This window comes from Phalacrocorax aristotelis, chromosome 7 (assembly GCF_949628215.1).
Source record: "Phalacrocorax aristotelis chromosome 7, bGulAri2.1, whole genome shotgun sequence".
Lineage (NCBI taxonomy): Eukaryota > Metazoa > Chordata > Aves > Suliformes > Phalacrocoracidae > Phalacrocorax > Phalacrocorax aristotelis.
This window is the reverse complement of record NC_134282.1, coordinates 38,877,567-38,902,044: the sequence shown is the minus strand read 5'-3', so window position 1 is coordinate 38,902,044 and position 24,478 is coordinate 38,877,567. Positions and strand designations below refer to the sequence as shown.

The 24,478-nt window shown below is 36.7% G+C and overlaps 1 protein-coding gene across 3 annotated transcripts in view; it reads right to left on the bottom strand.

The window, feature by feature from the left end:
- Positions 1–1,742: 1,742 nt before the first annotated feature.
- The window catches only part of THSD4 (thrombospondin type 1 domain containing 4), a 349,965-nt gene continuing 327,229 nt past the window's right edge, over positions 1,743–24,478 (bottom strand). For 2 of the 3 annotated variants that reach the window (XM_075100208.1, XM_075100207.1), the window contains exons 13-18: positions 22,952–23,156; positions 20,274–20,447; positions 10,527–10,700; positions 7,642–7,821; positions 4,684–4,828; positions 1,743–3,262 (exon numbers count right to left, since the gene is read on the bottom strand). In XM_075100208.1, coding sequence (XP_074956309.1) covers positions 3,120–3,262; positions 4,684–4,828; positions 7,642–7,821; positions 10,527–10,700; positions 20,274–20,447; positions 22,952–23,156 — 1,021 coding nt within the window. In that variant the 3' untranslated portion in view covers positions 1,743–3,119. The remainder of the gene's footprint in view (positions 3,263–4,683; positions 4,829–7,641; positions 7,822–10,526; positions 10,701–20,273; positions 20,448–22,951; positions 23,157–24,478) is intronic. The other variant, XM_075100209.1, reaches the window with a different exon arrangement.

Here is a 24,478-nt window from a genome sequence, read left to right as displayed (position 1 = left end):
CATTTTTTTCCACCATTCTGTGGGATTTTGACTGATGTTAAAATATCAGAAAAAGAAATTAAAGCATTCAAACTCAGAAGTCTGCGTCATTTCTTACTCATATTGGTTTTACACCTGCTTGAAGTCTACTGCATTCATTAAGGGTACCTCTGATTTACAGTGGAAGTAAAATCAGGCCCTCTGCAAGCACCATCCTAACTTGGCGCACTGCTCTATTAAAAAAACCACTTGGTATAATCACAGTTTCAAAAGTGCACTTTGAGTGATGGTGAAATCTTACTGTAGCACGCACTTTGTGTAGATAATATTAGTACATCAAAGTGCTGAAAGGAAGGGGTCATTAATTCACTTTGCAGGAACAACTATTTTCATTATGCTGACACATGAGAAGAGATGATAAATTTTTAGAGTTCAGCAACATTCTGGCAGTTTCCTTATCATAAGATGTTTAATTAGGTGAAACAATAGTTTTTTGTTTTATCAGGTACATCTGTCCCTGATAAACTGTCCCTTTACTAAAAAAAAAAAAAGTACAATTTGTATAACTATAACTGCATTCAAATCACAAAGCTGTATACCTTAGGCATAAACAGGTTTATATTGCTATTATGTATGTATATATTCTTTGACATTTACCTCCCATGAACTCTGTTTACTTTAGTGGAGCCTACAAGATGATCATCTGTGTACCATAACCCAATGGCCATATATTGTAGAGCAAAATAACATTTTATAAAAGCCAGCATCACCTGTCTATGTGCTGAGCCACTGACTGTCTCACAGCCAAAAGTCTGCGCAAGCAGATTATTTTCTATGAACTGATTGCAAGCCTGATTACCTTTCTGCATTTCATTCACCTTGTGGTTTTCAAAAACCCTTTTTATGGAACAGGTATTTGCCTCAAGCTGACAGGATATACTGCCTTGGGACAAAAGAGACAACACCAAAAATTATATATGGTATGTCAAGACTTGCTGCAATGAGATATTCAGATAAAAATCTGTATTTACAAATACTGGATTCCAGAGTTGGTTATGCTGCACTTTCTCCATATCATTCTTTGGTCAAGAACCTAAGGCATATATTACAATCACAAATCTGTAAGTTATATGGATAAATCTTAATCATACAAGGAAATAGGACTGTGAAAGATTAATGAACTCACATGAAAGCCTTTCTAATTAGCATTTCTGTTTCTAACAGCTTTATATCAATTAATTACAGTGAAAAAGCCCAATCAAGGTGTACAGGACCAGCCAATGACATTATTGGTTTAGAGTCACAAAGAGTAACTTCAAATTTTACGGAAAACACTTCTTCAATTCCGTTAGCCAAACAGCAGTAGTTCATTGTATCCGAATATTCTTCACAAGTGACCAAATCAAAAAATCAAAGGTTTGTCTCAATCCAAGGCAGCTTTTAGACTACAGGAGTTCCACCTTCCTGTTGCTTCCAGCACACAAACTGAGGTGACTAGTACCACACCCAGCAACCTTTGCCTCCCAGTGCCCCATTCTCTCTTCTACATCCTCTCCACCAAAGCAGTAAGAAGAATACACAATAAGGTTCAAACACGGCTCTTCATCAGTAGCAGGACACTTCAATCACTGCTCTATCACATCACTGGGAGTGTCTTAACATAGATTAAAACTGCTTTTCAACTCAGACAACAGGCACCTTAGAAATAGATGTACAGTTGGGTATCACTAATTTTACAAGCAATATGCTGTTAATAAACAGCTGAATAAGCAGAAGTGTTTATTTATTCCCTCAGTCTTATTTACACATGTGAAAGACCTCTCAGGTAAAGTCTAGAGAATGTACAGATAACACAAAAAATTTCAGCTGCAGTGCATAGCACATTCTATTTTCTTTTAGCAAGTCCCAAGGCTGAGTACAGTAATTGCATAAATGAAAAATCACTACCTAAATTCAGCTGTAAGTCTGGAGCCATTCTTGAGTACTAGAAAAGGAGTGATATGAATAGATCTGCAGGATGAAACATTGACTAAAAAAGACAAGTATGTTGTAACAACTTGTCAAAACTTTTTACAGATACTCAGCTACTACACTCATACTGCTGCCTGATACCAAGGGTAACAGACCAATATAAAGCACAGAGGCCTGCATCCTTTGGTGATTGTTTAAAAAACTGGTGATATAGCCAGACTAGGTCTGGACAATGTACTTTGGTACAGTAGTTGTTAAACAATAGTGCAGAGACAAGGCGCTAGGCAAGATACCACTTCACTGAAATAACTGACCTTCAGGAAAGAGACCTTGCCAATGGAAACAAGCACTTTTTTTTTTTTTTTTAACACCAGCAAAGGCTCTTTCTGGTAAATCTGTCTCACTGACAGCTGCAGTTGTTAAAGACTTAAAGGGCTAGACACTAGTGGCACTCTGGGAGGTAACGTATCTTAAAATCCATACAAAATTAGAAAAGTGTAGCTTCAAGAGTTTATGAATTAAATATAAAGGCACTTTTTGGCAGTCAAGCATATATATATTTGCAGATGAGGATAGGACGTTAGTTAAAAGTACAACTGAGAGAGCTTAACAGTGACTGTAATTTATTATGAGTGGACTGAAGTAATTAAAAATATACATTAGAGTGCTAAGAAACTGATGATAAATGGGTCTTCAAGGGTTGGGCTCATTGTGAAGTAATTTTTCTCATGTGCATGTTTCATGTTGTCTAATGTAAGGCAGTCCAAAATACCAAGTAAGAGTAAGCACTCAGAAAATAATGCAGCAGCTGTATACATACTGGTCAAATATCTCCAGTAATTACCTGTGATCAATTCAGTTTTCATTAATTTGACAATACTAAGGCTGGTATGTTCTTTAAATAATTATCTGATGAGCAGGTGCGAAGAATAGTATCATTAAAAATTAATGCTTTAAAAAGATCATGGTTTTACAACAAACATTTTAAAAAAGATAACTGCACAATAACTGTAACTGAAAGGGTGTGAGATTTAACCATAGTCTTGATGTACTCAGCAATATTAAAAAAAAATCTCCTAAGAAGCTACAACCTGCTGTAGTCAAAACAGTAACACTGTTCAAGCTCTATCCGAAGACTGACATTTCCACTTTGAGTAGAAGAGTATTTGTTATCTACGTCCTAGAAACCCTGACTGTCTGTTTGCCACACGTGTACAGGATGCACAACAGGCTGTTTTGTAATAGGTGTAGACACAGAGCCGGGCCTGAACCACCACATTGCAATTGTAGTATTTATCTTTGCAGTTCTCATCTGTGGAGAAAAAGGAAGACAGAAGAACTGAAGAAAACAGTTAACAGTTTTAGGAAAAAAAAAATAACCAACCCCCTTTCTTTTTGCCATGTAAAATCCCTTGGACCTGTATTTAAACATTCATTGTCAGGTTAAAATAGGCTACCTATGCAAGTAAGTTAGATTACTCAATATTTTCTACATTTAATATAAAGATACATCAAACCATGGAAGAAATGTACCTATCCCCATTTCTACTGTTACGGGGGTTTGGGGGGGGTTCCTTGCTCTTTTTGTTTAACACAAAATTTGTCCTGAATAAAGATGACAGGAAAGTCTCTAGTATTCTTCACTTAGATACCCGTCCACTTGATATTTAGATTCACAGGTACTGATCTCTTGTGGCACTGTACAGGTGACACCAGAAACTGCAAATGTTATTTTCAAGTACTGATGAATCTAAATACTGGAAAATAGTAAACCACCTCCCTCCCTACAAATATTAGACATGGTTTAAAATAGCTAGTTTTAAAAAAGACAAAATTTGGCGTTCTTAACATTCCCTGTTTTTCTAAGTAGTTAGAATGTGGTCTGTTTACATTTTGAAGTCTTCCTTTACAACCACCAGGGTTAGAAATACTTTTTAAGTGACAGCTAAACTAAACATGATCATATGATCATGTATGTGATCACAGAAACTGTGTTAAGACTGAATGACAAAACACTAACAGCAGATGTAAAAATGAGCAATTCTATACAAACCTGTTTTAAACAAAGAAATAACAACACAAACACAATAAAAAAAATTAATAATATTGGTATACCAGTTTTTTACATAGTTAAATTATGTTGAAGAATAATTCTCAACTGAGAGCATAAGAGTTAAAACTTTCTAAATACTTGCAGCTTCCTTTCCCTAGTCATTCTCATTACTATTAAAATCAACTCTGTATGAGATGAATGAGTAATTCCAATGCCAAATTATGTGTATGTGTATATTCACTATATACAAAAGAAAGTTGCTTAATTGCCCTTAATGTCTTAGTTTAATGTTATTGGTTCTTATAGAACCTGTTACAAAATACAGTATATCACACAAACTATTTTTTGTTTTAAAGATTTAAAGACTCTGCCAAGAGAAACCTTTGAGAATGCAAGGAGGCTGCATAAAAACACCTGTATGTACCATTTTCACAGAAGCAGATTTCTCACATTCTCAGCAACTTTAAAAGTAAGCCAGTTTCTTACATGTTACAAGGAAAATGTTTATAATCAGAAATAAAAACCCTACTTTTACACCATAGAAAAGAGCTGTCTTTTGTGTAAAAATAAAACCCTGACCTTGATAAAGAAAATACACTCTAAAACCTCTACAAGATTATTAAATATTTTTTCCACTAGATGGAGTTCCATAGTTAAAACAGAAGCTTCTTCTTCCTTACCTATTTCAGGGGTACAATCTTGTGTGTTACAAGATTCTTTTTCTTCGGGTTTAAGCTGTGGATCACACTGAGTACTGGCTGTCATGTCATCTGATAGACATCGTACCTCTCGAATCCGAAATCCTCCTTCACAGGATTTAGAACACTGAAACACAAAAGCTGAAGTTTATTAAGACCATATGAGATATGCAAATACAGAAAGAAAAAAATGGGAACCTTGAAGCCAGACCCAGGTACTGCTGTAGCCTTTTATCAACTTCACCACTTTTGTTGGGTTTTGTTTTCTAACTATTAAGTCCTTAAAGTGCAATTTCATTGAAGGTTCAAAAACATTTTTGACCACAGGGTCAACAACTGGACAAGTAAACATGGTAGACGCTGCACAACTGAAAGCATGCTAGAATATTTCCCTTTCTGAATTTATTAGTTAGTTTCTTGCTTCTCTAATTAGTCTTGTTCTTCTCTTATTTACACATACCTCCCAAATCTACTCTTTCCACAGCGTTCACATTTCTTACTTTAAGAGAAGTTCCTGCCCTGAACTGCACTGCCCTCTACTGCCCTTTCGCCTCCATTTATATACAATTATTCCTGATTGTATATAAATGTAATTGCTCCATTATTTTTTACTTTTTGCAGCAGAACAATTTTGCTAAGCATTACAGGTTTCTTTTAATTTCTAAATAAAATATTTCTGTGCTCCTTCTAAGTTTGTTATGAAGCCAGAGACATTTGTACGTGCTTGTCATGGTATTTTTAAAGCCAATTATTACACATTTCTGCCCATACTCAAGCAAATCCCATGTTGACTTCAAGAATTTTGCCTGAGTGAGGTTTTAGAGATTTGGCTCGCTGTCCAGTTTGACCTAAATGCTCACAAACTTAATTAAACCTGGGTCATTTATAATGATTAAAACCTTAATAGGACCACACTAGTAAGAATGTTTTCTTTCTGACTTTCTTGGCATAATTATTTCTTTTCCTAACATTGCAAAAATAGTTTATCACTATCATAAAATCAAATATTGTAGTGAACTAAAATAGTCTCAATAATATATTCTTAAATTGCTCTTTCATCTTTAAGTACAACTTTTTCCCACTTCAGAAAAGATAGCTCTGTGGCAACGGTAATAGAACACTTGTGGTTTTTTATATAATTACTCTTGTTATATGCTTGTATAGAATATTGTGATTATCCTGCATCCAACAGTAAGAACTTCAGTTCAGGTTTGTAGAGATTTTAAGCACTTAACATGGAACAAAGACAGAATTTAGATGTTACATACAACACGTTATACACAAAACCCAGCATTCTGTGTTAGCCAGCCATTTAATCTCCATTACCAAGAAGCCACAGCATTTATCCTAGGTCATACAAAAAGTCTGATGAAGATATGAACTTGACAGTTTCAAAACCTAGTACAGGGGCTTGAAGGCAGCTATTCCGTTCACCACTAACCCCATAATCTTTTCTCTTCAGGTCTAACAGTAAGAAAGAACACATATACTGTTGATAACAGTAACTATCAGAAGGAGAACTGAAAAATGCTTAGAATGTGATCTTGTAAAACCTCAGCTAGCATACATATTTCTACAATGAAGATGGTCACAAAGGCTTAGACTTTCAAGGATTTTTAGACACCGCTTCTGAGGAAGTAGGCACATAAACAGTGACTAGGGATCTCTAAATACCTATCACTTCTGAGTCTTACCACTTTGTTTCTTCCAAGCCTGCTGGAAAAAGCATATATTTTCACTTTCAGAAGGAAACTATCTTGCTGCATTCTATGGATGCAGATGGCTGTTTCTCTTGTGGCTACACACCTGCAGATTCACATTTGAAAATGGGGTTTATAAGGGGAAGTTATTCAGTCTAAACTAACAGCTCGGTAAAGAATCCAAAGAATTGCCAGCAACATCAAAGAACATACTACAATCTACATGGCTGTATTATAAGCCTAACTTGGATGCTGTTTTCAAATAAATATCTATACCTGCAATTAAGGAAGAAAAAGCAGGATTCCCTTCAGCTGACTTATTTTGTTAAAACCTTTTTACCTTCTTTTTTGCTTTCTAGTGCTGCCAGTAGGCCAGTCAAATAATTGGGCATTATTAAAAAGGTAAAGCAAATTAATTTATCTCTCTCACGTCATGTGGATGAGGTATTTCCAAAGGTTCCTGACTAAGGAAGCTCAAACTGAAGGTATCTGAGGTGCTTCCACATTTCAGAGCTGTCATTCTGAATTTCATTTAAGGCTCAAGGAAGTAAGTTACTGAATTAGATATGATGTCATCTAGAGTAGTTTTCACACCATTTTTTATTCTAAGACAACAGTGGACTTCCTGATTTTCATTTAGGAGAAAATTGTTGATTTTTTGTAAAAATCCAATAAGGTTTGTGAGGTATAGGAAATGATGGAAAGATAGATGAAACTGAAGCGTTTTGCAGCACTGGTGAATGTATCTAGTCCACTTTCAGGGGAGGCTGAAGATACATGAAGCTCTACAGTAGGTCGTCTCTCAGTAAAGTTCTAAGTATTACAGTGAAGAGTTTACAGTAAAATATTATGGTAAAACTGACTTTAAAAACTGAATACACACCTCATTCCTTATTAAGTGCTCCTTAATTTTCATGAAACTAGAGGTCTGAAAAGAATTTCTTAGTGCACTACAGTCTCATTAAGGGGGAAACCAACTTCATAAAAGAGGAAGATTCTTGGAAGAAGAGATCAGTGATGAAAAGACAAGTTTGCAGTGTCTCCTTCTGGTCAAGATACTTCCTAATTTTCCTAAGCTCCACTGGGTACTAAAGAGTATGATTTCTTCTTAGTATCATTCTTGTGCAAGATTAAGTCAATTTCATGATCAATGGTTCTTCCCAAATGGTGTTCCCTTTCAATATACATAGAGAAAGATGTACTAAACAATACTAGACGTAGAAAAGCATGATAGACTTACTGTGCTCCATTCTGTATGAAACCACTTAGATCCACAGGGTTTGAGGTAGCAGGATTGCTGGCTGGGAGGTTTTTCCAAATACGAACATTCATAGGGGTTCAAAACATCAAAATTACCTTCAGTTTTTCTAACACAAATTACTTCTCTCTGTTGAGTTCCACTGCCACATTCCGTAGAGCACTGTATCAGAGAGAAAAAAAGAAATGGTGGTATTTGTTACTCTACTTATGTCCTTCAATTTGTTTCCAAAGTAACATGTTTCTCCACGTTATTTGTTTCTGAAATAAAACAACACACAAACATTTGCATTTTAAATTAATATTCAAATGGAAAAATTTGTAAACTTTTGCTTTTTCCCTCTTTTTGGACACATACCTAGACACTAACATCTAAAATCCCTTTCCTTACTTTTATATGTACTTTACTCAGTAAAATGTACTTAACTGTATCTTTCCTTCCGTCACTGGCATATGTATGACTTGAAAGAAAGGAAAAAGGTAAACTATTCCTTAAGTTCTTGTGGTATGGTTTTTATCTCTCAGAATCAGAATAGCAGCCTAGATAAACCTTGGGTTATTACTATTATTTGTATGCAGTACTAACGTAGTAGCCAGCAGTCCCAGCTGGAAACCAGGAAAAGAAAATGCTTAAGGATACAGTAATTACTTAATTCATCAAATGACTACTGACTATAAGTGTCAGGTATTACATATGTAATTTTTAATCTTAAAAATTGTTACAGAGGTTAAAACTGTACTTCAGTGAATTTTTATTCCACATGGTACCACAGAGTTAAAACATATTTCTAATTATTTTTATGAAAAGGGTGACATATGACTATAAGTGTGCTTTTGGAGAAATCTAAAAGTGTAGTTTTACCTATAGCTACCAAAAGAAACCTGTATTTTTCTAATAAAAAGAGAAGAATAACTTACTTTCTCCATAAACAGTGTTACTGCTTCTTGCAGTATGTTCAGTGTATGCACTACACTGAACCGTTGAGGTTTATAAGGTTAGAGCACAGTTTTGCAGCTTTACAAATCCCTACATTCTGTGTGGTTTTTAGAAAATGCCTTGATCTGCCAGGGTGTTCTTTTCACATTTGCATGAATCTATGTGATGCAGTATTTGTTCCAGTTCTGAAAAGTAAATTTGACTCACATGGACTCTTACTGTCCATTTAAAGGTAAAATACATACACAATACCACTCCTGGCACTTCTCAGGTGTTAAGAAGATGATTCCAGCAAATATTGGTTTCTATGTTGTGTAAAAGACTATGATTTTCAAAAGCTTTTTCTGGCCTAAACCAATCAAACGTTATTAGAAGTGGAGATTTTGTTTATATTGTGGGTGGAATTTAGGACCCCTTTACCAGATACCCACAAAAACCTTGAGCTGAATGAAGAACCTGGAGATGAACTCACCCAAATAAATTGTGCCAGAAATAATGTAACTGCACTTTATTTAACACTGAACTTCTCTCTCAATGTCAAACTCTTTTAAGGGTTCCTCCAAAAGACAATATCTTAGCATTCAGCCTTAGCTCTAGCAGATCATAATATGGAAGGTCATCCACCAGTGCTCCCTCCTGCTCTGGTCTACTGACTGTCTGCTTTCATTTTAGTATTTGGAAGTCAGGATTTGGCTGGTAGAATAGATGTTGTCAGACACTTCTTTTAGATAACATTCAGGAAGACTTTGTAACCTTGGTATGCATCAAACAATTCAGTCTCATGCAAAGAAAGAAGGTGAATTAGCTTAAAAGAACAGGAAATTGTAAAGGATGGAAACTTTCTTATTCAGAACAGAATGGGGAAAGTTAGGATAACCTTACTGAATGCTTCTCTCTGTGGTAGCAGGAATGGATACAAAATTCCTATTCACCTGCTTGGAGTGGTGTATGTAACACCACTTAGGCCCAGATTTTATCTGTTGTTAGAACTGCAGATAAGTTTGTTTTAAATCTTAAATTGTTATTACTCTTACACAATACAAATAATTATCACTTACACTTGAAAGCATTAGCATAGTAGTAGCCCTGTAATCTCCATCTCAGCTGTACCAGTTTAATTTCTAATTCCTTATCACCTGGAAGGATCTTGGAATCTGAAATGCAGTGAGTTAACAGTACAGCCAAGAGGCTTTTCCCTACCAACTCGATGAAGTGCTGGCACTAGCAGTCCGAAAGGCTCTCTAGGCTATATGAGGGCCTACCAAAGGGACATAAATATCTGTGCATCAGCTGATAGCTTCTGAAATGCCTTTGTTCCTGACAGCAGAAATTTTTATTTAGAACGAGAAGGACTATTGAGATGCGGATCAAAGGAATAATTTACCTTGATGAAAGAGCATCAGGATACAGGCCACTAACCAAATATTGTTCTTTTCACCTATTATCACGAATTTCAGCACAACAATATTGAAGCTAACTTTTGGGTTTAGCCATTGTTTTTTGTGTTACGTTTTGGAAATCCCATATATATATATATGTGCGAGAGAGAGAGATATATATCCCTGCAGGTATGCATGATCACAAAGGCTGTACTTCAAAAGGTGAAAATCTGTTGCTTTAGTGTTCACCTGAATATGCTAAGCAGCTTTCTGTCACTTTTCATTTTATAAATACACTGGGTCAGTAGATGAGATATGAAAATGAAGGTACAAAGGAAGAGAAAAAAATCTTATTTTCATCAAAGTAAAAAAAAACAACAGCAGATGCTGAAAAGTATTGAACATCAACTCAGCAAAATACAGAAAAAAAAATTCCAAATATTCCACAGAGATGTAGAAATACCTTACAGCACACATCTTCACTGCACAAAAATACATTTTTTATATTAAAATATCAGCAGAAAACAAATACATTTTTGATATAGTGCTTACCTGTGTCCAGCACCCAGCAAACCACTCCACTTTACCAGCACATGGTCCATTATTACAGGGAGTTGTTTCAAAGGGTCTGTTATTGCCACAGCCTTCCAGAGGCAAACTGCTGACATGGTTCGTCATACAAACCACTGAACGTGTACGGACTCCGTCACCACATTCTGCAGAACACTGGGAAGCAAAAGACAGAACATGTTTACTAGATCGTCCTCCAGACTGCACAATGAAATGAAGCAACAATCATGAAAAGTAAATTAATTTATGCAAGTCAATTATTATTACTTGTAATTCAGCCATAGCAAATCATCTCATAGTTTCATATTTCTGAATACACTACAAGCAGTACCCATCCTTTGCGGTCACAAATGAAAGAAATTGAAGGACTAGGGAAGAAAGAAATCTATTTTTATAGCATATTACTAGCTTTCTTACTTCTCCGTCCTTCTTCCTGTCTGTAAATGCTTTCACTTTTCATTTTGTTCATCTTTTTGCACACCAATTAATAGATATGAAAAGGGATAATTTCAATAAGCAGATTTTCAGACAGCAGTCATATTTCAGCCTTTGAATTGTTCTAGGAGTTTCTCCTCCTATCATTCAAGTTGTCAGCCAGGCGAACTCTTACACTGGTTAAAAGGACAAGGCTAGGAAGACTCTGAGGGCAGTGACATTGGTAGTAAAATGACTGCATAATGCATCCTGGAACTTTTCCATATAATGAGGATGGAGTATGAGAGCACAATAAAGTGGAAAAAATAGAAAATTTTTTGACAGGTGGTTTCAAAAGATTCAGGTAAGTCCTCAAGCAAACAACTGTAACTATCACTAATCATTACCCAACCCATTTCAGTTGTAAATTGTTGATTAGTTTTAGCAGAAGAGGTAGCTGTAAAAGGTTATGTAGATTCAATGTTGCCTTCTAATGATATGACTTCTCAGTTACTAACCTTCACCATTCTTAGCTTTTCACTGCTAAATTCTGAAAGCTTTTAATAAATAGAGATATTCAGATTCTTATGTCACATATTCAGAGATAGTATGCATGTCATCCATAAATCACACAGGATAAACTGCATTTATGCCCTTACAGTTTGGTCATTCATCTACTTCTGTGGGAAACCTCCGCTGTTCTGGGCAGCATCAAACTACTGACATTTAAAAAACAGAAACATGCCAGGGAAATAATCAATTCTTGCATTCCACTGGTTTTTTTTTGTTGCTTAACTCCTTCTTAATCTCCCCTTCCTTTCTTTTTCTTTTAAAATGCATTTGACATTTCATGTCTAGACCATTAAAATAAAGAAAAACCCATGTGCAGCTCACTGAAAGATATGTATGTAATTGAATTTAAACAATTATATTACACATGCAAGGAAAACCACAAATAAGTATGCAGTATATGGGAGAAAAACATGCAATTGATTTCAGATTTTATTTTTAACATACATAAAATGTAATTAGTTAGGAGAAACTGTGTATTACTTCCACAATGAACAGCACATTCCTTGCGAATGAATATTACTCTGTATTGGAGTAATACATGTAATATATACATACAAAAAATGGAACATTTAAAAAAATTTCATTGAATTAAAGTAAGAATAATTCAAAGAAATGGTAATGAGACGCAGAGTTGACCATTAGCTTGATTTGGCTCCTGTTGGTAATACTCTAAGTGTTCACATCCAGTAGTTCAACTGCAGAACAGCGGATGCCATGAGAACACTGGTATTAATAACGGGATTAAGCAATACAGTCGTCTCAAGAGAAAGACCACTGACTGAATGTACAATTGGTTGCAAACTATTCTTTACTCACTTGCACTGAAGAATACTGGTTATTTGTGTGAAACATGTAGTCATGTATTTATTCCACAGATGCAGTATAGAAAAACATTCTTATCAGCAAGTTGGTTTCTTTCACAAGATGTTCAAACAAACGAAGGGCAAAAACTTTACTGAAATGGAATCCCTAGAAAACTAAGTGATTCAACTTTTTACAAGTAATTGGTTTTTTAACAAAAAAAATACAATTCTGGAATAACTAGAAATTCACAAGTTAAAGAGATGTTTATGCACTCCATAGGAACAGGAAAATTGCTCATAGTTTGGAATGGTTTCTTCCTCCATCTGCAAGACTGAATAACGAAGCGTCTCTTAAATCATGCCCACAAGTAGATAATGAAGCTTTTTTATTGGTTGTGCACATAAAACCTTTCCACTTTCACACAGATATGTAAAATATATTCACCTCCTCAGCAAACCAGATCTGATGGCTAAGGAGGTCTTTTCAAAGTAAACTGGCAAAATCTTGAAAATACAAGAATAATGTAAATTGTGCTAGCAGTGAACATTTTCCTGCTTATGTAAACTAAACCCATTTCAAACAGTCCACTCAGGTAAACTGACTGTTTAACTGAGCCCCGTAAAATGGCTACGTTTCAAACCCACTGTACAGAAATAAACTTTGTGGCTCTTCATATGTTATCCTTGGCAAGTATGTTCAATTACATTATGCATAGAGAACTATGCACATACTCCACAAATACTTTTCTTATTTCAAAGTAATTTTCATCTGACAATCTAATTTGCTTTACTGCTTTGCAAACCAGAGAGCTGGGAACAAGCTTAGTCTATAAAGTCATCCAGAAAATCTCCATAGTCGTATGTTTTAAATGATTATGCATGAACTAGGCTTACGTATCAAATAACAAAGGAAATACCAAATGGGAAGGTATAGGGTTGTCCCACCCTCAGCTGCAAGATTTTACTACAGATTAACTACCCTCAAAGGACTGCGAAAGCAAACTTAAACCTGAATGTTTCTGTGTTAAGTATTCAGGATTTAATGTTTTTTTTCTTTCTGAAAAGTAAAAATCTTCCATGTGAAAGCCATGATTTCCAAAGCCCAAGGCAGGGCGTAGGGAGTGTTTGGACGATGAATCCTCTCCCTTTCATTTTCACAACTGACACACCCACTACATTCAATTTTGTGCCATTGATTTGTTGCATTAATAAACAGTAACTGCCATAACACTGTATCACATACGGAACTGTCACAAGCTGCAACTTCTCTGTTCTCATCCTATTATAAAAGATATTTTGTTTCACTGTCTTAATTGGCAGAAATTCCTCAGAAACCATAGTCTGTGGAACACCCTCCCTACTTTTAAGGAGTCTGCCATTTCTCCTCCTCCTGAGGTCCCTCCCTCATGAGTTCAGTTTCAGAAGCTTTCCATTCCATTAAAAACTAAAAATAAACCCACCCACCCCCAATCCAGTGCTCTGACAGTTGTCAGAAAACAACCGTTAAGAGCAGTCCAGGAAAATAAGACTAGTTCCTGCAAACTTGGAAAACTCCAGGTGGAAGCCTGAGTTTTTGTCACAGGCACAGGGCATGGTAGAGCAAAAACCCCTTTAACAGTGCCGGTTTCCTTTCACTAATGTGCCATCCCTACTCATGACCCTCAACTGGGGCAACAGACCACAAGTCAGAGGCAGCAGGAAATCTACCAGAACTCGAGAGTCCTTCCACCCAGGTCTGAGCATCATTGCTAGCCTTAACTAAATTCTTAAATAACAGCCTATTGAGTTGCAGCAAAACATACCCATTTGTACAGGATTTCTATCTACCACACTTTAACTTTCATCATCTTAATTATTCCCCACAAGACACTAAAGTTTTTCATGAATCATCCTCCTGATGTTACACTACTGCAAAAAATAAAAATTAAGTTCTATGTTTGAAATGCATTTATGAAACTCCTTAGCGTCATTCAACTTACTCCGAGAAAATCCCTTTCAGAAGGGATTTTAGAAGGATTATAACACCTTTGTTTTCCCAATAATAAACTAAGAATTATATTTCAGAAGCTCACTTCTGCCGCAGTTCCAAGACTGGGGCAAATTTTCAAAGGACATGAAACTGCTGAGAGTAGCCTTAGTTTCATTAAAAAAAAAAAAAAAAGGCACGGGGAGAGGTAGTCAGAAATATCCTTATGTATTACCAAAACACTTTCTGATAACTGGATTTAAAATATTTCCCTTTAGAGTGCATCTACGCATACAGTAGGTGCTGCATCAGAAGTCAAACCATCCCTGTATTGAGTCTAGCAGATATATGCTATCCTTCCAAGGTAACAAAAGTTTAAAACATGGTCTTAAAATTTTTGGACACTTCACCTGGATCATGATTGCTTCTACATGCGCACTGTTACCTTCTTTATTTGCAGTTGCTAACACTGTTGGTACTTCCATAATAACAATGCTCTCTGAAGTAAGTAACATTAGGGATGCTCCAGCTTATACAATAAATATCACTTGCCTGGAGTGCTGTAAGGACTTCTCAGGGCCTGAGCACCCCAACATGCCTTACTGGCATGACCAGCCTCACCTAGGGCCTCCACCCACACACCTGCCCATGGCCCAGGGTCTCCATTTAACCTAATTCCTTGTCCAGCAGTCCCTGCCTGAGCTTTATCCGAGATGTGCTTGTCCTCAGCCACAGCCTGGGTACAGGCCTCACAGATCTGTCACCCTTGGACTCACTTCCCAGCTTGACCTTGACCCTGCCTCATTACCATGGATGTGCCCCAGGACCACTGGACTGTATCTGACCCTGGTTACTGTCACTGGACCTCAGCTGTGGATTGACTTCCCAGCCTGACCTTGAACCTGCCTCATCACCATGATCTCACTTGATAATCTGAGCTCTCATTTGCCCTGGCCTGCCACCTATGAGCCTGCCCTGCTGACCTAAATGGGATACTGTGGGCCCTAGCTGGCAAGGCTCCTCCCTGCCATACAGACTTTTATATGCTGATTTTCATCTAAGGCAGCTGAATTGAGGCAAAGAAAGATCAGCTCTAGAGAAGAAAACAGAAATCTCTCTAGGTCCTGGGCACCCTTCTATCACTGTCTCCTTCAACACTCTCCCAGATATGTGTTTCATTGCAAATCATGAAGTGATAAGTTACATATTTATACATAAAGAATACAAAACTTCTATTTTGATATGATTCCCACATGAAATCAATGGAAAGGGGTATTTTATCTTGTTTTCCTTTTATACTGAAACCAAATAAACAGTGATAATCAGAAATAATGAAACACCTGCACAAGCTCCATGGTGGTCTATTTTCCTTTGTTTTTTTTTCAGGACTTGGGAGATTTTATGTGAGCTATCCAGATTTAAATAAAAAACAGTGAAAGAACAGTGAACTACAGTATTCATTGGTGGTACCACATTTGACTGGTCAACAAAGCCACCTGAACCTGTTAAGTAATGCTTTAGGGTTGTGAGGAATAAAGCCTTGATTATTATGAAGCATGCCATAGTTCTCTAACAGAAAATATTACAGAAGCATTGCTGTAACACCTTTTAATGAAGAGTGAAATCCAGAGTATGCATTTGATCTGGTTTGATTTTTTTTCCTGATGTGCCTGCAGCATTTTTTCCTTCTTTCCAAGATTTTATTTTGGCATCAGAATCTCATTAACATCTAAGGATTGTTTGTATTTTGGCCTCTTTTCGAAGTATGCTCTAAACATAATATGAGAAACAAATGAACAGAGGAGATGGCAATGAGGAATAAGCAAAAACGCAGGAGGAGAATGCTCCAGTTAGCTGGAACAAAACACTGGTGAGCCTCCAATGGCTGTAAATCAGGAGAATGCAGTTTCCTGCTTCTGACCCATAGGAGAAGTAAACTCTCCAGCAATTAAAGCTGTCAAAGAATCAGTCGTGAAATCTTTGTAAGAATCCAATCAATCCAATTTTTGTTGATAAGTTCAGTAAGGTTCACTAGCTTTATGCTACTGATTAATGGGTGCGGTTTGGTGGAACTCTGCTGCTTTAACACAGTATGACATCCTAAGAGAATTATGACATCTTAAGAGAATGATGAGGCAGGAAGCCATCTTTCTACAAATGGACGTAAAAATATCACAACTGTGTGTCCAGACTTTCTATAATGAAAAGGGGTTAAAGATCATGTAGAAGACAAAGCCATGAAACTCAAGTACATTTTCTTATTTATACTCAATATAGAACAATAAATGTAAAGACAGGCACATACAAAGTGAGTTGAATCTCACTTTGCTGCTAAAGACTTTTAACCTGTGACCTTTCCTGTTGAAATGAGTAAAAATTTCTTCTTCTCTCAAGATTGAGCCCAGGAGATATCAGAATATGGTGTTTAGATCAACTTCAAAGACAAATAACAGAGCATATACTTTTCAGGAAATAAGGGTTTGTTTCTTACGGATGAATTGCTTTCCTTCCTTCCTTCCCTCACATATTTGATCAGTGTGCACATAGTAGCCATACAAATCATAAGCTTTGCAGTTAAAAATGTGTGTGTACATCAGTGGACTCTGATACCTGTTTATCAAAATAAATCAAATAGTGAACTGTATTGTTTTAGGAACATGGAGGGGTTTTTAATTACTTAGGATTAATTATATGTGCAAAGAATCAGTCTGTGCAGAAACTGATTCCAAGAAAGTCAATGCCATGGAGGAAAACAGATGGGACAGGTGGGCCGTAAAATACATAAATATATGTGTGGGAAAACAAGACAGGAGCACATGGCAAGAAGGCAGCCGAATGTTATTTACAGAGTAAAGCTACAAACAGCCCACCCTAGGAAGGAGACACAACTCCTACACACAACTCTCTATGCACTCTGCAGGTTTTTAAGTGCATGCATGTTGTATTGCAGAAGTTACATTTAGGGAAACTTAATGATATAGTCTTCCAGTTCAGAACCACAGGAACTATGAAAATGAAGGCAACTAGCATGATTTTGCGTCAATTAAAATTTTGCAAGGTTTCAGTAAAATAAGACCCAAAATCTTTCCACCAATCCTAAATTAGATCCTGTCCTTTTCTTAAAACTCAGATGTGACTATTCATCTCTTCCTCTCCCTGTGTTAAAGAATACCCTTGTCAAATTCTGCACAAATATGTATCACAGTTATCAAATCCTGAAATTTAACATCTGTTGTCAGCAAAGGCAATTATAATTTTTATGTTACTGTGCTTTTTCTTGGTGTTTCTCTGATTAACCAAAGCTATATTGTAATGCCGTAATGTCCCATGCATCACATAAATCTGGACATGGAAGTCTGATACATCCCTTGCTGAAAGAGTAAGTATGTGCCTAACTGATCTCTGACAGGCCCCTGGAAATCCCTACTTGCTGCATATGCAACAGTACCCATAAAGTGTTTGCAGAATGGGTTCAGAAAAGTACAGGCCAGGCTTTCTTTTATGGCTGTAACCAAGTTTGAACTCAACTATTTCAAAGTTCCAACGTTCTCAAAAGTTATGATAAGTTCTTTTACCTCTTTTTTCTAGCCATGGCTAAAATGTCAAAATACAATAGGAAAGACTGTTGTGTGGTATTTCCACCTGGGACTTGACATAGGCATGTAATAAATCTCACAAAGAAGGTCTGTTCTTGTGAGATTTCCACCACGGTTTTTCAGACTCAAGAGGTTTGAACAAGCTTCTTTAAGCATTTGACCTTCTGGTTGCTTATCTGAACCATTTGTGGTTGCTCATTGTAGATCTATGCTTATTGCTGAAGTGTGGCTTGGGTGAAAAGTACTTTTTAAAAAATTGTTTGGTGAAATTACACATGAAAGTCCATACACCTGGGAATGTCCACTTCCATTCCATGACAGAATTCTCCTCTAGTCTTTCAATAGAAACACACTTCTCTACAAAGAAAGAGAGACTTCTGATCCTAAAAAACAGGCCTTGAAAGGCACAGTAAGAAAGCTAATGGCCAAAGGCCTGATTTTGCAAAGCTATTGACTACTCCTACATTCCTCCAACTTCCACTGGAATCACTGCCACTAAACATCTCTGATCATCGGAGTTATAAGGTATATGTGAACCTCTAGAAGATTCTGCACATTCTAGCCCAAATCTACATTTTTCCTGAAGTAAGCTGTTCCTTCCATTTTCTTTTTCAATCAACCTCCAAACCCACTGCTGGCAGAAGTGATGGTGAATAATGCCAACTACAGTAGCAAGCATTTGGAAGAAATTAATCTGTACACTTATATAAACTGAGAAGTTAACAAAATCCATTCATTACTCTCTGGCCTGTGGTAAGAAAAAACTCCAACATTTTCCACATTACCTGCTTCACTTTTATGTCTCATTCAATACATGTAAATAAGCATAATAACATTCTGCAGTCATAACCTTCAGCTACAAAAACTACTTTTAATTCTGCAGGTGACAAAATATCAATGTAGAATATTGAAGAAAACATTGATGCTAGAGTCTTCACTGGAATGTATGTGCTTTATGTGGCAGAACTGCACTAGCTGATAGCAGCTGGGCCAGCTTTTTCAAGAAAGATGTCTTTTGAGGGTAAATGCATTTTTCTCTCTTACTTGTAAAATATCACTTTAATAGCACTGTACAAAGAACAGCTCTGCAAGCTAAAAAACCCAACCAACCAACCAACGAACCAAAAAACAAACGCACTGCCATTTCCCCTACAACAAACACTTTGCCATTTGCACTAATACCTATACTTTACCTGGTAACTTTCTGTCCATGCTATGCATGTGTACACTGAGTGAATAACAACTGGAAAAAAAAAGTTCAATTGATAATAACAAAGATTTATTAGTGTATAATTTGTTTTTTCTTTATAAAATCTATTTGAGTTGTCTGGAGGCTGAAAATTTTGCAGGCTTTTAATTGTAGCAAGAGTCTGATCAGCCTTTGTAAAATTATGTGACATACTCAACACCTGTCCTACTTGGAAGTTCCTCCCCCTTCTCTGCATCTAAAATGTGGAAAATCTTTGGAGTGCCCAAACTAATGCATAAACTATGAGGCAGACACTCCTCGCTTGCAGAGGCACTACCACAGAATGATCTAAGTAAGGAACCCATGAAGTGATGAATATAATCTTACAGCTTCAACATTAAATTACATTATTTGCCTGCCAAAGCAACCAGTCAAAGAAAAAGGGAGATGCAATCAGGATTTTAGACTGGAGGCTCAGCTTGTCTAGAGATGAAATCAGCATGCAAGCAACCACAAGAGGGACCAAAATACCAGGCTTTTCTTAGCCCATATTTGTAAGCCTTTTAATGAAAGCATATAAATGTCACTACTGAACTCTTAGCTCCATCACGAAACACGGTCAATCACCACTGTTTTTATTGCTTTCATGCGGAAAATCTGACTCATTGGAATAAAAAAAAATACATCCATGTTCACAAAGTACAAAAGCCTGAATCAACCTTGCCTGAGTTTATTAAATTGTTCCCCTCTTTTCACAGCCATAGGATAATTGTTTTATGGCTTCTTCTTAAACCCAGACATCAGGCCTCAAACCTCTATCCCTTAAAAAAACAGCAGGGAAACTTTTAGAGTCTGAATCTTGAGACTCAGGGCTAAGCAAGGCAGAATAATAAATCTCAGCGCACTCAATATTTTGGGAACTTCCGACACAGAGCCAACTCTAAATCCAGATGTTTGGCCATGTACCCACATGCTTGCAGCTTCTATGCATTCTTGTATCTAACACAAACTCAAGATGCCCTTGGGATCAATATTTTTTTGTTTGCTCTTGCCTGTTTAATAGATCAATGATAAACATGGAAAATAAGCTCACTCCGTTTATGGCTCTACAGATGTATATTTTTTAATTCTGATGTACCTAACTTGTTTTAGAAGACTTGGCAGCTCAAAGATAACGAAAAGCCTTACCCTGTCACTCCACTCTGTAAGGAACCAGCTCTTAGCACATGGACCCATGTCACAGTTCTCAATATCATTTGGCCGCAGCTTCATGTTACATTCCTCATCATCAACAATGTCTCCAAGGTTGCTGACACATTTCACATCTCGGGTCCTCTGCCCCACTCCACAAGGCACTGAACACTGTAACAAAAGGGAGGTTGCATCAGGACTCTACGCAAGAACTGCAGTGATTTGTCAAGAAGCTGGGAACGTACAGCTCACTCATTCCTGCCAAGACATCCACAGAAGCTATAGACCTGCTCTAGATTGCTAGAAATAGGGAATAAAAACACATTAGTAGTTTTAAGTCATATTCTCAGTCTGTAGTATTCTACAGTATGCTATGCAGATACATTTGGAAAACGTAAAATTAAACTCTTCAACAGGCCATACTGTACCTTATCAGAATAAACTGCTGGTATTTGAATAGCAGGCTGACATATTCTGCATAATTTTGATCTTGACCTATAAGCAGATACGAAGCAAGAGACATGCAAAGAAACACAAAATCCAAATCCCTCCTACAAGTAAAGGCCACATTCTCCTGCTCTTTTCTTCAACCTCAGAGAATGCTAACAGCTCTGCCTGATGATGTGAAGCATCCAGATCATGAAGCGAGATGGGAACATATTTTCTGCTGTGTACACATGAAATGTTTTGATGAGTCCTGTAAACATTCTAGAATTAAAGGGTAAAATCTCTGGGAATTCGAAAATTTAAAACTGCAGTATCTGCATACAAGGGTACCTAGCAGAGCTTCCAAAGGCAGCCTCATTGTTTTTCCTGTGCTTTCAAATGCTTAATCATGGCTACTATATTTACATGTCAAAGTTACTTATCATGCAAAATATATTCCCTACAGCAAATGACCTCACATACTTCATCTTCAGATGCAGCTATTTCTTCAACTGTTCACTCTAGAGCACTGGCCAAAACCCAGATTAGATGTGTGAGGTCATTAAATAGCAAAATACTAATAAAAACAAATAACCCATTCCTTATGTCATAAAGGGAGCGGTTTGTCCAGAGTTACTCTTGGAGTCTAGTCTGCTGACTCCAAGCTTGAAATTACCACAATGCCATTTTTTCTAATCAGATTTAGATCAAAGTTTTGACATTTGTATGTCAGAAGAAATGGTAAGCACATTAAAATATTACAATGGGCTTCCTTTTAAGATCACAGACCAGTCTCCCAAGTGAAAACCTAACTGTACTTCAGTAACCACAAAGTTCTACTGAAACCAGTTTGCTAACTCAGTTGCTTCTTTCTTTATGATGGATCTTCCCCATGCCAAGAATTTTAATTTTACTTCCAAAAGGAAATTAATCACAGAATTTTATTGAATTATGTTTATATTAAACCAGTTACAGTTTTCTAAAGCATTTGTTTAGCTTGACTCACCATATGCAGTAAAACTCTAAAGGCTTTGTTCACTGAAATACTTCTCAAAATGCAACAGCACACCAAACCAGCTCTCCTTTCTCATCATCAACACAATAAAATAATCAAAACCTTACCTTTAATATCAATTTTACTGTCCTGTAACTCCAGATGTATTTTAATTAATCATGAATAATTAATTAACCAATCAACATAGCTTTACATTTGTCTGTCTAGGTATTTCTTAGGTTTTTTATCAGGAATATATCAACATATCACAGATACTTCATGACATGTAAGTTAACAATGCCACCATCAGCCTCAGAAATGAAGCAACTAAGGGATTTAACTCACAAAGGCTTTACTGTGGGGGAAGGCCCACTATAAAGCCACACACAGTCTGCTGCATGACTTTTTAGCCTGCTGTGATTCTGTGCTGCTATTGCCAGTGCAGCAAGCCCATGCACAACACGCTGTGTGCTGCGACATGCTTTCCACCATGTCTGATGGAATTAGGAGCAAGGAGGCACTTCAGTAGAAAAGAAGAAGTTTTAGGTTCAGGGTTTAAGCTGGAATTTTTCATGGCCTGTCCACCCATATAACTGAGCAACTCTAAATTTTTTTTGCTTTGTTTCATGGCTAACTGAAAGAAATCTGTTTGTTGCTACACCTAAAACACCAGGATATTTTGTCTTTCAAACAATGCCCATGAAAGTATCTGGGATGGTTCTCAGGTTGGCCAAACCTTTTGTAAGCAACATAGAAGTTAAAGCCCAAAACTGTTCCGTCCGCATTTATCTGAAAGTCTTGGCATAGCCTCAAACCAGCTGCAGTAACAGCAACTACTGGCTATCCTCAATACATATATAAGGTTATATAACCCCTGGAACTAAAGTCTGCGTGGTATAAGAAAGAGCAGTATGTTTGCCACCATAGGCAAAGCTGTGAGGAATCTCCCAGCACTACTTCATACAGCATTTAAAAAAAAGCATTGCTCAGACAGCTTGTGTAGTTCTGTACACACACATCTGCATGTTTTCTACTATTCCGTCACTCTTTTGCAGCTTCTTTCTGGTTACAGCGAACTTTAATGGTCATAACTGAGCAGTGTTTTCTTGAACTAAGATTCACATATTTCCAAGGCTTTTCATATTCCACTTCCCTGTTCTAAACAAACAAATTTCATGTTTGATTAATGATACCTGGAAGAAATTTTGTATTCTTTTCTGAGGTTTTATGCCCCACATTAAGGTGTCATACTTACTGAAGTCCACTCTGTCTTAATCTGCCATTCACTGCAGATCTTCAGCTGGCAAGTGCTGGTTGTCTCTGGTTTCTCCAGGTGATGACAGCGGTATTGCTGAACTGTCAAGGTACGATTGGCATACATTTGCCGACATAAGATCTGTCGATGCTGCATACCAAGGCCACATGTTTTGCTGCACTCAGACCACTCCCCTATATCCCAGCTAAAGGAAAAAAAAAGTGTGGTTTTTTTGGTAAAGATTTCTTTAATACCAATCTTAACAGAAGTTGAAGGACATGATTCTGATGCTGGTTCAGAATCTTATAAAATAACGCTTAAGCCTCTGTATGCATAACTTAATCCTTTACGAAGACAATGTTACATACTTGTAACCAATCCACCTGCAGTGACTGATAATAATAAGCACATGTACAGATTGCACAATTCATGGTTTCAAGACATATTACAAACATTAATTAAGCCACTAATAGCTGTTTGGATTGTTAAAGAACCTATCTAAAATACATATTAGTGCTCTACCGACACTTCCCAAAAATTTAAGACATCTTCAATAAAACTTTTCTGCAGCAAAGGCTCTAAAAAAGGACAATATCACAAAAAATCATGTAAGGCACTCAGGCATTCATTCATCAGTAAAAACGAAATAGCAAATTATAAGCAATAAATAAGTACATTTAATTTTAGAGATTAAAAAAATCCCTAGATATATTCTTCTCATCCCAAGATTTCACTGTATTTATTTAATCACTTCTGTGTAAGCATGTAAATTTCCCCTTCCAGTTTCCACTTCAAGCATGAAGATATACACAAATAAGGGAAGTATCTGAACTGTTAGCACATTTTATTTCAGCACTCTTGTGGAGAGCAAACAAAATATCTGTATTCTTTTAAATAAATATTTACGTATCTTTTTTTAATATTCTTGATATTATCCTGTGTAAACAAATGAAGCTGAATTAACATGAGTTGTTAGAAAGAAAAAGGTGACAGAAATGCTGGATGAAAGAAGACATCTCAAAGTAAATGGTTTCAGTATACACCAGGAAATTGCTTGTCAGGCATCTCTAACACTGTAACAGCACTTACACCATTAGCAACTTCTGTGGGATAAGGAGTGGCCACTTGCTGCTCAGAAGACAACTGAAGAATATAACCACAAGAGAGATGGAAAATACAGCTGCTGACCTGCAATAAAGTTGCTATAATGGCAACTGGGCTTAACCCTTTTGCCTTCTTGGTATTCTTGGTATACACCCTGGGTGAATTGTCCTTTTTTTTTTTTTTTTTGACTATTTAAAAGAAGCTGCTTAGCCAATTTTAAGTCACAATCTTCTGATGGCAAGTGTCTTTTCAGAAGTAAATCACATCTGAGCTGGTTGTATTAGTGTGCTGGAAACAAGGACTACTACTCTAGAATCCAGTCTTAAAGCTGAAGAGCTACTGAATTCCAGGAAAGAGAGGTGATGATGTTTATGAGGGGACTGTTGTGAGCGCTAATGGCCTAATGTCATCTTTAAGTATGAC